A 13,305-nucleotide genomic window follows, 5' to 3' on the forward strand; every position below is an offset into this window, starting at 1 on the left:
TATTAAATGAAGAAGCAGCAAGTTTCAGAAAAATACAGTGTGGAAAATATACACACAAACTCAATACTCACACACGTGAATTCATGTAGTCTAGAAAGACATACACCATACTACTAACAGTGATTATCCCTGGAAGGTTGGAGAAGCAAAGGAAAACCATCTCTTTTTATTTCATGTATTTCCATTATTGTTTGAATTTACTATAAAAAATATTTTTAAAACCTTAAATTTAAGTTATATTGACCCTGAAACACTGCAAAAATCCACTTTACTTAGGATTTAAAAAAACAGCAAAATGATCATCCCTCCTGTGTGCGTTAAGAGCTACTCGCTCAAGCAGACACTCATAAAGAAGATGGAATGAAGGAAGAATGGGGACTGGCAGCATTTATTTGAACCTTCTTTTAAACCTTCGTATCCATGGAAAGGTGGTATTTGCAAGACTGGTATCTGGTGGTTCCAAGAACACTGTTTATCAATCCTACCAAGTACCCAGAGGCAGAATTTGGAATCTCCAAGTAGTAAGAAATGCATCTTGGGAAGGGCCTAGAAGACAAAATTTCTTGGTGGGAACATTATTCTGGGAGCATAGTAAAAAAAAAGCAGACAGATCTGGGCTGAGTGTTCCAAACAAGGCTCTACACTCATTAGCCGTGCCTTTGGGTAGGTTACACCATCTCTCAGTTATCTGTTTGCAAACCACAGAGGAAGCTTTATTTTCTGTACTACCACATGAGAAACAATACTCACTTATGACTGGGCAATAAGAATCTGGTTCAGATTTCCCTGATAATCTGAGTCTTGTCTTGGCAGAACGGTCTTAATTCTCTTAATAAGAAATGTAAAACTCTGTGTAATCAACATAATTTCTCAGCTCCCTTATTTTTGAAATGGGCACATTTGTCCTATCTACTTATAGGTTATTGTGAGGGTCAAATCAAATGAAATAATAGATTTGAGTGTACTTGGGAACTATAAAGTGCTATATAAATAAGGAAAATAAAAATTATCTCCAGACCCATCACTTTGCTATGGGACTTTGGAACCCCGCTTAACCACTCTGAATTTCAAATGTTCCTGCAAAAAGTTTGTTCTATCTACTTCATGCAGTGGGCAGAATTCTTTTTGAAAAGGAGATAACTCTAAGTGGGTAAAGATAAAACTGACAAATTGAAAATAAAACACCTGTGCTTTGGCCAACAAAAATCTACCAACTAAACAGCATTAGCTGTCTAAGTGAAAACTTCTAAGAAATAATTTCTGTTACATAAAAGTAAAATACCAATTTTCACCTAAAAATTAGAAGTCTACATTAAAAAAAAAATCTTGGCAAGAATGAGGTGAAATGAACACATCCAGACCCAGATCCCAAAGAAACAATCCAAAATGCAGACAACAGTTAAGGTTATATATTTCATTGTAGCCCTATTTGTAATAAGGAGTAATTAGAAACAGCCTGCATAAAGAAAAAAAAAAAAAAAAAAGCAAAGGAAGGGCTGCAAATGGCAAAATATACTTCTTATGGGTGAGTTGTATTCCATTACATATATATGCTGCATCTTCTTTATCCATTCATCTATTGATGTGCACTTAGGATGCTTCCATATCTTGGCAATTAGAAAGAATGTTGCTGTTAATAGAGGGATGTATGTATCTTTCTGAATTCTTATTTTGCCGTTGACGTTATTCCTTTGTTAACTATGTAAGAAAGCTAAAGCTCTAAACGTTCTTAGAAACAATGAATAGTACATATACATAAATTTTTAAAAATGTGCAGTATACTGTATATATGTATTTATATGCAATATATTGTATATGTGCAGTCAAATTGTAACAATTCTACCTAATAAAACTGAAAAATGAAAAAAAAGAAAGAAACAGCCTACATAACCAATAGCAAAACAGTTAAGGAAATTAAAGCAAGATATATTCTGTAGCCATTAAAAATAATGATGTGAAGAATTATTAAAACATGGAACATGGAAAAGTGCTCACATTACAACATTAAGCGAACAAAGCATGATTCAGGTTATTAACTGTTCACAGTGTGATTTTTTTCTGTTATAAATATTTATGTCATAATTGGATTTGTGTTTTAAAAAATGACGCTGGCTTAACTCCCAACCATAGCTGATGACCACTTTTTTCAGTACCTGCTCTGTACCCTATATATCATATCCCTTACTGTGTTACATGGCATCATGGACTACTTATTAGTGTACACAGATCAGACTGTGAGATGCTTGACGGCAAACCCTTATCCTGTTCTTTCACTGTAGGACCTTCCTGGGACAGAAAAAGACTCAATATATGTTTGAATAAATTAATGAATGAACCATTAAAAATAGATCTCAGAAATAAATACATATTGGTTTTATGAAACTGAATACATACAGGCTAAAGAAAGTCTTTGACTATGTACTTTCTTAACAACCTAGAATCCAAACACAGGTAACAGACATTGTCACAACTTGATGGGAAAAATCAACACAGTAATTAAACACACACACACACATATACAGCCACACAGGAAGAGCTGGAAGGAAATACCTAAAATCAAAAGTGTTACCAGGGCTGTTGCTGAGGATAGAATCCTGGGAGATTTAATTTTTCATTTTTATACAGCCTGCAAATTATCTCTAATGAACACAAATGACCTTTATAATTATAAAAGTGTGTATGTATTGGAGGGAGGTTGTATTCTTTTTAAAAGAAGTATTTCTATTTGGGATAATGAAAAAGTTCTGGAATAGATAGTGGTGATGATTACATAACATTCTGAACATACTTTATGCCACTGAAATGTATACTTTAAAATGGTTAAAATAGTATAATTTACGTTATATGTATCTTATCACAATTTTTTAAAAATGCATCTTCTGGAGAGATACAAGCATTCAACAAGATAATAGCTCCTCCCAGGAAATGGCCAACCTAAAATAAAATCAATTAAAACCTATAATGGAGATATGGCAACAACTTTGGGAAGGGAGACCTGGCAACAGTGTAAGGGAGAGTAAGAACATGTCGGTGTGTTCCCAGGACTGTCTTGGAAAGACAGATCCTTTCTAGAAGGTACAAAGATACACAGAAATGTGCCCTGTGATAACAACATAACACATTTCTCTGGCATTCAATTTATAAAGAAGATGGTGAAGTACATAGGCTTTCGAGGTAGATGCACCTGAGCTGGAGTCCAGGCTATTCCACTTACTAGCTTATTTGACTTTGGGCAGGTCTTTAAATCTTTAAATCTTAGTTAACCGGTCTTATAAAATGGGACAAATACTCACTATCTTATGAAAATCAGATGAGAATATGCATGATTAAGCTCTCAGCCTTGTGCCTGCCTCATAATAAGATGATAAATATTAGTTATTGATTTTTATACTGTGTTATTATTCATTTCAATCGTCCTATAAGGTAGTCAGTATACTACAGTGAATGAGAGCACAGGCCCTGGAGCCAGGCTGGAAATCCTGGTCAACTATGCGAACTTGGACTAGTTATTTAACCTTGCTGTGTCTTAGGAGTCTCGTCTTTAAAATGAAGATAAAAACAGTATCTACCGCAAAGGGTCTAAGGATTAAATGAAATAATGCACGTGGAATACTTAGCAAGTTCCTGGCACAGAGTAAATGCTTAGTAAATATTAGCCATTATTATTAACATCATTATTACTGTTTTAAGAGGAAGGCAGAAGTCTATAGGGAAGGTGAAGACCTGCTCAAGAGAGTTTATTAACTCAACTTAATCCCTCCTTCTATAATTCCAGACTCAATCCAATTCCTTCTTCTATAATTCCAGACTCAAAAACAATCTATTAATTCGACTGCTAGAAAAAAAGAATACCCTGGAAGAAAGAAAAATGAAGAGTTATTAGATAGTGATGAGAGAACAGAAAAATTCCAGTTATGGGAAGGATTGTAATTAACTCACCGACTGTTATAAATATGGATTTGTCTAAAATCAAATAATGTAAGGAGCCCTGTTTGGGGCCTTGATTAGCCCAGTCTGAGCTGAGCACCAAGCTTCCACAGCAGATGGGTTGAGACATCAGCCTTCTTACCTTAGTAACCTGCCCAGCCCATGTATGTCTGCATGACTAACTCCACACAGGCAAGTTACTAAACCACACAGGGCAGAGAAAATGGGTATGAGAAAACTTGCTGGGAAAGAAGCAGGAGATAAAGGTCAGTGGCCACTGCAATGTGGTATGAGTATAAATCACACTAGTCCCAGGCATGAATGTATATTAAATGTGCTTGCAACATAGCTTTCTTTCTTTTTAGCATAAATATTTTCCCCCTATTATTTTAACTATATTAGTTAATTTATACAAAAATTATATAAAACATTAATTGTAAAGCACTAAAAATATAATGAGCAACTATGAAATCATCCTACAAGCCAAGAATTCGAAAATCACCAATAACTTGCATCTACTTATACATCTCTCATCTCCTTATATCTCATCTTCCTGCCCAGCTCCCATGCTGCCAACCTAACCAAAATCTTAATTTTTTCCCCCATAGCTAATTTTCAATACGCATATTAACTGATCTCTCTACAGCTTTTGACACTTGCTTCCAGCAATGCCCATGCCCCACCCCACCTGCATCAACCAATGCCCTTTCTTCTTGGCTTCTGTAATACTGGCAGTCCTGGTTTTCTTTCTACCTTTCTGGTTGTTCATTATCTTTTTTCCTTAAGGCTCATTTTCCTCAACCTAGCCAGTAAAACTTTTGAGTTTCTCAAAACTTCATCCTAGGCCCTCTCTTCTTCTCACTCCAGGCTCTCCTTAGATTCCTCATGCCTTCCCTTAGCTTCAGTTACCACCTAAACACAGATGATCTCCACACTGATACCCCAACCTCCCCTTTCAACTACTGAACTTATATCTAATTTCAACATCTACAGTATATCCCAAACCAAACTCCTGACCTTCCTCTTCAAACTGCATCCTCTTAGGGTTCTTGGCACAGTGAAGGGCACCACTATCCACTCTTTTATAAGTAAAAAACCCTGGAGTCACTCATAATACATCCTTTCCCCAGAGTCAGTCCATCAAGTCCTCCGGTTTTATCTGCTTTGTAGTTCCTGATACAGTCTATTTGGTTTATTCTACCATCACCACCATAATCCAAGCTCCCTTCCAAATACTCTCTACTTGAATTATTCCAACAATCTTTGTGCAACCAACAAGTTCCTCATTCTACTGCCTCTTTCCCCAGTTATTACTTATCCTCCCCTACTTCTTAGGTCACTTATCATTTCCTTTGGGGAGCCCTCCCTACCAGGTCCACTCCTTTTATTATAAATTCTTGTTGTACCATGCACCAATGCCTTTATCACACTTATCATCATTATAATTTTATGCCAATTTGTGTAATCTTGATTAATGTTTATTTCCCTTACTAGAGCTCCATGAAAGCAGGAAATAATGTGTTTTTGTTCTTACACGTATGTGCAGCAATGTGCCTGGCATTTAGCTGGCACTTAAAAAATATTTGCTAAATGAATAAATGATTGATTAAATGAATAAACTATCTGGCACAAAAAGATCACCCTGCTGTTGGAGGAGAGGGATTTATAAAATAGCTTTAAAAACTGTCTGCTTTTCTTCTTATTTTCATTCTCATTGAAAAAACTTCTTGATTTTTAATTTAGTTTCCTAGGAAAATCAAATTATACCCTGGAAGGGAATCAGAAAAATTCCTGGGTCCCAAGATCCCATATAATAAAATTCAAGGCAAAAACTCTGGAATCGGGGTATAGGGGTGGGGAGGGTATAGCTCAGTGGTAATCCTGGTTTCAATCCCCAGTACCTCCATTAAAAATCAATAAATAAACAAATAAACCTAATTACCCCCCCCCTCCAAATAAATAAAACATTTTAAAAAAGAATAAAGGGAATTAAAAAAAAGTAGACTGGAATCAGACAGTTTTTAATATGAAGCCCAGCTCTGGCACTTACTAGCAGAATGAACTTGGGAAAGTCATTTCAATGTAAGCTCAGTTTTCTCAACTGTGAAAGGGAGAAAAGACTTGAATCTTTTACACATGAGAATAATGACTTAATACAGAACATAACACACTGCCTGGGTTATTTTTTGCTACTATTATTTTACTACTGGTGTTGTTAGTTTACTAATATTATTACCAAAGGTTACACTAATAATGACAGGAGAGGGACTGAGTAGACAGATGGCTTCTAAAGTCTCTCCTAAGTTCCGATTATTCCACTATGTTGCTAATAATTAACAACTTCCTTTTTGAAAAATATCTGAATCTTGCATGAAACTGCAATGCGAGGCCTAAAGGACTAAACCCCTCAAAAGCTGCATTCCTGAAAAATCATTAGAAAAATTCTGCCAAGGGGCCAGGAGGGCATCATTTTTTATTGAATGTCACACAGTTGCTACCTGGTATACTGTTTTTCTGGGGCTTCTCGGTGAGTGGTGAATGCAGAGAAATTCTGAAGCAGGCTACAGCCATTCCGAGGCACTAAGTGTGGGGGACCCCCCCCCCCCCACACACACACACAAATCTTCCCACATTCATTCCTGATTTGACTTCTGGCCCAAGTACAGGACTTAGAAGGGATTTTATGGTTTGGAGCATGCTCGTTTCCGCTATCAGTTACCATGCTGAACAACTGTGGATACCTGGGATCCAGCAGGCCTTGCTCTACTCCCCAGGCCATCTCTCTGACAGCATTGCTGATCTCATGGCGGGATGTGTATGCAAAGCAGACATTCAGGAAACACCTGAGAAGGGAAGAACAGAATAATTTACCAAAGGGGGACAGGGACTAACAAGTGAGTCAATGATTACAGAGCACCCCTTCTGTGGCAGAACAAACACACACCAAATGTTAATCATGGATATCTCTGAAAGGTGAGATTATGAATTTTTTATGTTTTCCAAGTTTTCTTGGAAAAAAAAATATTAGTTTTGTAATAAGAAAAATACTAATTGACCCTTATTACCCTCCTAATCCTCTTCCCTTCTGCTAACACCCAGCTTTCAGAGGTTGTGAACTCACTGTGAATTAGCACATGCAAAGGAGAACAGGAAAGAAATTTGATGTGGAACAAATCTACTGCCAAATGTACATTATATGCCTAAGCCACCTATAATGAAGTTTGGATTATTGAATTCTGTTCCCCTTTGCATCTGCACATCTTCCCAAGGTCATCCCAACCACTGGTTAAAGGAGTGGGACAGAAAAATAATTCCTTTAAGGATCTGTCTTCAGAGACAGGGATAAAGTCTGCTGCATTCCCACTCCATCTTCTGTCAATTAAAAAAAAAATACACACATATATTTATATATTAAAATACACATGTTTGGGGGAGTAGGCACATAAAGCAGAAAGATGAGAAACTGTATGTGTGAGTATATACACATGTAACATGGTATTGCAGAGCCATCTCTGGTCTGCCCTGCAGATGGAGGAGAAAGTCTCTAAGCATTCAAAACCACCTTTTCATTACTTCTTACACCAAATGCAGACCAAGGAAAGCCCAGGAAGTCTTCCTAAAGCTGGCAGGGAGTCAAAGATTGATACAGGTCCCTGAGAGGAAATCTGAAAACTTACTTGTTATAGTTCTTGGTGGCCTGCACAGCCTGTGCAATCAGCTCCTGAAGATCCAAGGGCAACAAATGCAGATCACCCAGGACCCGGATACATACCCCATGCTTCTGCAGTTTCTCCCTGATCAGGGCAGAAAGGAGGCAGGGTTGGGAGATGGGACAGAGAGCCTGCTGAGCTGGAGAGAGCAAGGTGCTTAGATGATACTCAACTACCAGTTTTTGAGTGTTTTCCTGTGTGTCAGGCACTATTCTACATGTATTATTTCACTGCACACCCTCAACAACTCTGAAAGGAGTTTCCTACATTCCCTTTTCTATAGTAAGAAACTGAGACTCCAACAGAATAGTCAGATAGGTATTGCCCAAGGTCATACAGCCATCAAGTGCTGTGTAAGGACTGAAACCCAGGTCTGTCTGATTTGAGAACCTAAACTCTTTACTACATATTACACAACCTTGTGTGTCCTTGTTGCCAAGTTGCTTTTTCATATTCTGTACTACGTTTGTCCCATCTTGACAGGTGAATAAACTCCTCAAGGGCAGGAGTTATATTATTGGTTACTTTTGTACTCAGACAGCTGGTGAGTAGAAAGCCAGAAACTGAACCTAGGGAGTCTGGTTCCATGGCCTGTCTTTTTAATTCAACATTACACTGCCTCCATGTAATAATTCTCAAACTCTGCTCAGTGACCATGAACTCACTGTTACCCAGCCAGCTTCCCTCACCTGGGAATGCTATGGAGAAACTGAACGACTAATGTTTTGAAAATGGGAGCTTCATAACAAGAAGTATACTGTGGGGCAGGGGCATCTGGCAGGTCCTAGAGAACCCTGATCCAGAGCTGAAGGCTGCACTCGCAGCCCATCCACACTATAACCCTCAACCACAAGGGTGAAGCAAGATCTAATCATCAGGTCTGAGAGTCTACTGGAGTTATAGTAGACAAACGGATACTCTAATCAAGGCAACATTTGAATGAGAACACCCAGTTTCAAGCCCTAGTGCCACTGCTTACTAGCTGACCTTGAATACTCACTTAGCCTCTCTGGGCCTCAGTTCCTCTTACCTTGTAACTGGGAGTGATAACCATCCCTGCCATGCTATCCTCACTGGCTTGTGTTAAGTGAGACAAAGTACATGAAAGTGTTTATTTTAGACATCAGGCGCAGGACTTGAGTGAGGCCTATAGAGAAGGAGCTTCAAAAACCCTGGAGAGGAGCCAGGAGACCTGGGTTCACAGCCTGACTCGGCCACTAGCTTGCTGTGTGACCATGGGCAAGTCTTTCTCTTCTCTTCACCAGGGTTAGTTTTCCAATGGATGAAACTGAACTAGGTCAGTGGTTTTCCAAACTTCATCTAGCCAAACAACTCTTTCTTCAAACCAAATCTTAAACAGAAACCCAATATATAAAACAGATAAATGCAAACCAGCACTGTACACCCTATTCCCTCTGGGTTCTTTGCATGACCATTCCTCAGAACTCTGGGGTTCTGTGGCACATTGTTGGAAAACCACCACTAAAGTTTCTTCTCACTCTGTCCAGGACTTCATAACCTAAGAACATTTTCTCTACTACTGACTTGATTAGAACAATCTCAGTAGCACCTCTGTTGCCATGCATTTTGATTGTTCAGGGACTGTAAGATTGCCTCCTGCCTCTTGGAGTACAGCATAGTAGACACCAGCTCAGCTCTAGAGTAAGAAAGATCCTGTCTGTCTGACAGCTGTGTGACCCAGGATACACACCTAAACTTCTCTAGTTTTTACTTTCCTCCTCTCTACAATTGGGATAATAATATTTTTCTCACAGGATATTGTGAATGTTAAATGAGAATACATGTTAGGCTCAGGGCCTGGCACATAGTATAAGCACTTAACAAAGGTAAAATTAGTGTGAAGTACAGAAGAATTTGAATATGTGGAATGTGCCCCCATTATGTCCATCCCCGACCCCTTGAGTGTGAACTCTGAGCCACACAGGAGGGAGTAATGTCTGTGGCCCATAGTCTCATCATCCTAATATGGACAGAGAGAAGACTGGCTACACTTCCCTGACCCTGACCCACACAGGGACAGAAATAACAGAACTAGTCTAGGCCCAGCTCTGCTAGAGTTCTAAGATCTCTGTTCTCTCATCTTCCTGATCCTGGCATGGGAGGAGCTGGGCAGAGAATGGTTGTAATGAAGACTTTGGGGCAGTCCTGACTCAAGAAGATTCCATACTTTGAAGCAAACAATTTCCATCAAACTTCCCCTATCCTCGTTCTGGCTTTGTACCTTAAGTTAAGCTTAAACTTAGTAACAGCTAAGATTCGTCCCCGTCAAGACCTCTTATGCATCATTCTGTCCCTTCCAAGTGAATATGCAGGGAAGCACAGTAGATTTTTAGGGATGACTGCAGAGCAGAAAATGAGTTTTTCGAAGTTTCTCTTGCTCTATTCCTCTGGTCACAGTTTACTGGTCCTGGGGTAGAAATCTGATCTAAGGTGGGCCAATTAAGGGTTTTAGTTCATTCTGGTTTGGGCTGCTCTCTTGAAGGAGACAAAGCTAGTCCACAGAGAGAAGTAAATGTATGAGGAGGCTCCACCTAATTGATTTCAGTTCCTGGCTTCAGTTTTGCCTGAGGCTGGCTGTACTTGTCCTTGAATTCTGTGAAATACTTCTATATCCTCAAACAAATGCCCCCTTAAAAAAAAAGAAAGAAAAATGAAAAGAAAAACTAGCTTGCCATATTTGCCACTGAAGAGGTCTGACTAACAGTAGAAGGGGTTAGAGTCCCTTAAATGAGCCTCAGAGAAGTGAGTTAGGGTAAGGCTGGAGGTGGTGGAAGAACACGCTCGCCCCTCTGACAGCATCTTACTGTTCTTCCATCAAGCGGCTGAACTTCTGCCGGGCCAGATCCATTAGCCCGTCTACCTCACTCTTGGAGCGTTTGAAGTTCTCAATGCTGAACGCGTAGACCGTCACCTCTAGGACGCCCAGGTTCAAACACCAACGCAGAGTCTGAGAAGGGAGAAGGCAAGGAGCTAGGGTATAAGCAAGAGCAAGAAGGGGAACGGGAGATGCCTCAGCCCCAATTCAGTGAGAGACAGACTTTTCTCCTCCCCAAAATGGGTAAAGCTAGGATAATACCAATACTTCTGTCAGAATAATGAAACAAATAAGCAAAAAGCCACCACTTGAGAAACTGAATAATGTGGACTTAATGAGTACTACCACGCTGATACTGTTGTGGTTTTACTAGAAAGAACTCTTCACGGAGAGAGTAAAGATCTAGGTCATAGTCCCTGACTCTATCATGCACTTGCTATGTGACTACAGGCATATCATTTAACCTCAGGGCCTAAGTCTCCTTATCTGTAAAAATGGGATCACAATCCATCCCGAAGGTGGCTAAAGAACAATATAAAAACACAAGGTATTATTACTCACAGCATAACATCATTATTCCAGTAGACTGAAAGGCCAATGAGTTATAAGAATAAAAGCAACAATTGCATAGCTGTGCAGCATTTAAGTCTGTAAAGGGTCACATATATTATTTCATTTAATTCTTCAGACAACCTCTTGAGAAAGGCATTATTGTTTTCATGCCTACTTTATAGATGATAAAACTGAGGCTCAGAAAGCTAAAGAAATGTGTCAAAAGTTCACAGCTTTACTTTATGGATCCATTATATGAAGTTCTAGAACAGCAAAAACTCATCTATAGTGACAAAAATCAGAACAGTGGTTGTCTGGAGAGGGGAAGAGATAGGACAGGGTTTGACTGGGAAGGGGAACAGAGGAACTTTCTAGACAGATGGAAATGTAACTGTCAAAACCCAAAATCTGTGCATTCCCCTGTATGATATTATACCTCAATGAAAAAAGAAGTGAAACTCAAACTCAAACTTGGTTCTCTGGTACTGGTCTAATCCAGTATCACTAAAGGTAGAGAACAAACTAGAGCTGAAAATAACTGTTGAGATGGGGAGCCTGGAGGATAAAGGTTGGGGATAGAAGACATTCAAACAGAACTGAAGAAACAAAGCTGAAGAGCTGCCTTTCTAATCCCTTAGCAGATAGACACCCCAAACAATTCATTGCCACCTTAGGAAAATAACCAGTGAGAACCTGACACTCGAATAGGCTTGGGCCCTGCAGATCTTACCAGGCAGCCAACTTGGAGGATACATCTGGGTTGGAACCCACCACTGACTTCAGTCAGTACATATGCTAAAATAACAATAGCTTTAATTTTTTGAGTACTTCCTTTATGACAGGTCTTGTGCCACATACTTTTCCTTGTGCCATCTTGTTTAATCTTCATATAATCTCCCCATTTTACAGAGGAAGAAACTGAGGCAAAGGAAAGGTATGTCATTTGCAGCAGGTCATAGAGCCAGGAAATGGTAGAACAGGGGTGTCAATGAGCTCTGAATGACTATAGAGCTTAAGCACTAGGCAAAACCTGCCTCTTATTAATGAAAGAGAAAGTGAAGTCAACAAAACTAAAGACCTCCATAGAGTGAAGGAGAGAACCCTACAGCCACTCACTCAAGGCAAAAAAGATCACTGTCCTGGATTCAGGCCGTGCTCTTATGCCAGGTAGCTGAGATCTGTGGGCTACAGATTGTATTTCCATTCTTGTTAAAGTTAGTTTCACGAAGATTGACATATTTCACTGTTACTGTTAAATTTAATGTTCCCCGATTTGCAATGTGTATTGAAACCATAGAATGTTGATGACCTTTGCTTGGAGTGATGACCTGGTTTATGTGTCACTTTTCTTAGTTTAAGAAGTAAAGGCCTGTGTCCTGAGAAATGCCTCAGCCTCAGGATGGGTCGTCACCCTCTACCATTGCTCTCAAAATGGCACATTCAAGAATTAATTCTAAAATAGTACCACTTATAATGTCCAACAATAGTGGAGCAGCTAAACAAACTATGCCAGATCCTCAGGACCTAATATTCTACAACCATTAAAACATAGTTGAAAAGGCTATGTATCAACCTAGAAAAATGCTTGCCAAAATGTCAAGTAAAAATAAGGTTATCAAAGCTCTAGATGTAATTTTATAAATGTTAAGTGATGTTCAACATATAAGGACTGGGATGAGGCACAGAAAAACATAAACTGTTGATTACAGTGGTAAGAGAAGACAATTTTGTTCTTACTTCTAATCTTTTGTGATGATTCACTGGATGACTCAATTTTTTGTTAATGTTGACATCAGACCAATAGCTAGCAAACAAGCAATAAAACAGATAAACAACCATTAAAAAAAAACCCCAAAAACAACACTCTCAAACCTCAGCAAATACAGGGCCTGGTTTTCTAGCTATAATCCAATTCTCCACAGACCATTCACCGGGGGTTCTCCTGCCCAACCTACCTCAGCGAGTTTGTTGAAGCCCTGTGAGTGGCCCTCCTGCCGTTCTACTTGGCACTTCTTGGCATAGCGACGGTTCCCATCCATTATAAATGCAATGTGTTTGGGCATTGGGCCTGCCTGTGAAGTAAGAAGACAAACGAACATATCACATGCTCTTCAGGGAGAAAGGGAGACAATACCCCAAGCTTATAGGCTTGACCTATATGATAAAAGCCCTGAGGAAGGGAATTGGGTATTTTGCACTTCTAGCTCAATATATAGTTATTAAGCACTTTTATTTATTTTTATTTATATGTTTATCGAGCACTTACTACATGTCAAGTAC

At 39.1% G+C, this 13,305-nt stretch overlaps 1 protein-coding gene across 3 annotated transcripts in view; it reads right to left on the minus strand.

The window, feature by feature from the left end:
* DHDDS (dehydrodolichyl diphosphate synthase subunit) overlaps positions 1 to 13,305 on the minus strand; it is a 28,209-nt gene that overhangs the window by 12,682 nt on the left and 2,222 nt on the right. For all 3 annotated transcript variants that reach the window (XM_031464434.2, XM_010993735.3, XM_031464432.2), the window contains exons 3-6: positions 12,981 to 13,097; positions 10,463 to 10,605; positions 7,605 to 7,721; positions 6,669 to 6,770 (exon numbers count right to left, since the gene is read on the minus strand). In XM_031464434.2, the coding sequence (XP_031320294.1) occupies positions 6,669 to 6,770; positions 7,605 to 7,721; positions 10,463 to 10,605; positions 12,981 to 13,097 (479 nt within the window). The remainder of the gene's footprint in view (positions 1 to 6,668; positions 6,771 to 7,604; positions 7,722 to 10,462; positions 10,606 to 12,980; positions 13,098 to 13,305) is intronic.

The sequence above is a fragment of the Camelus dromedarius genome, chromosome 14, assembly GCF_036321535.1.
Source record: "Camelus dromedarius isolate mCamDro1 chromosome 14, mCamDro1.pat, whole genome shotgun sequence".
Lineage (NCBI taxonomy): Eukaryota > Metazoa > Chordata > Mammalia > Artiodactyla > Camelidae > Camelus > Camelus dromedarius.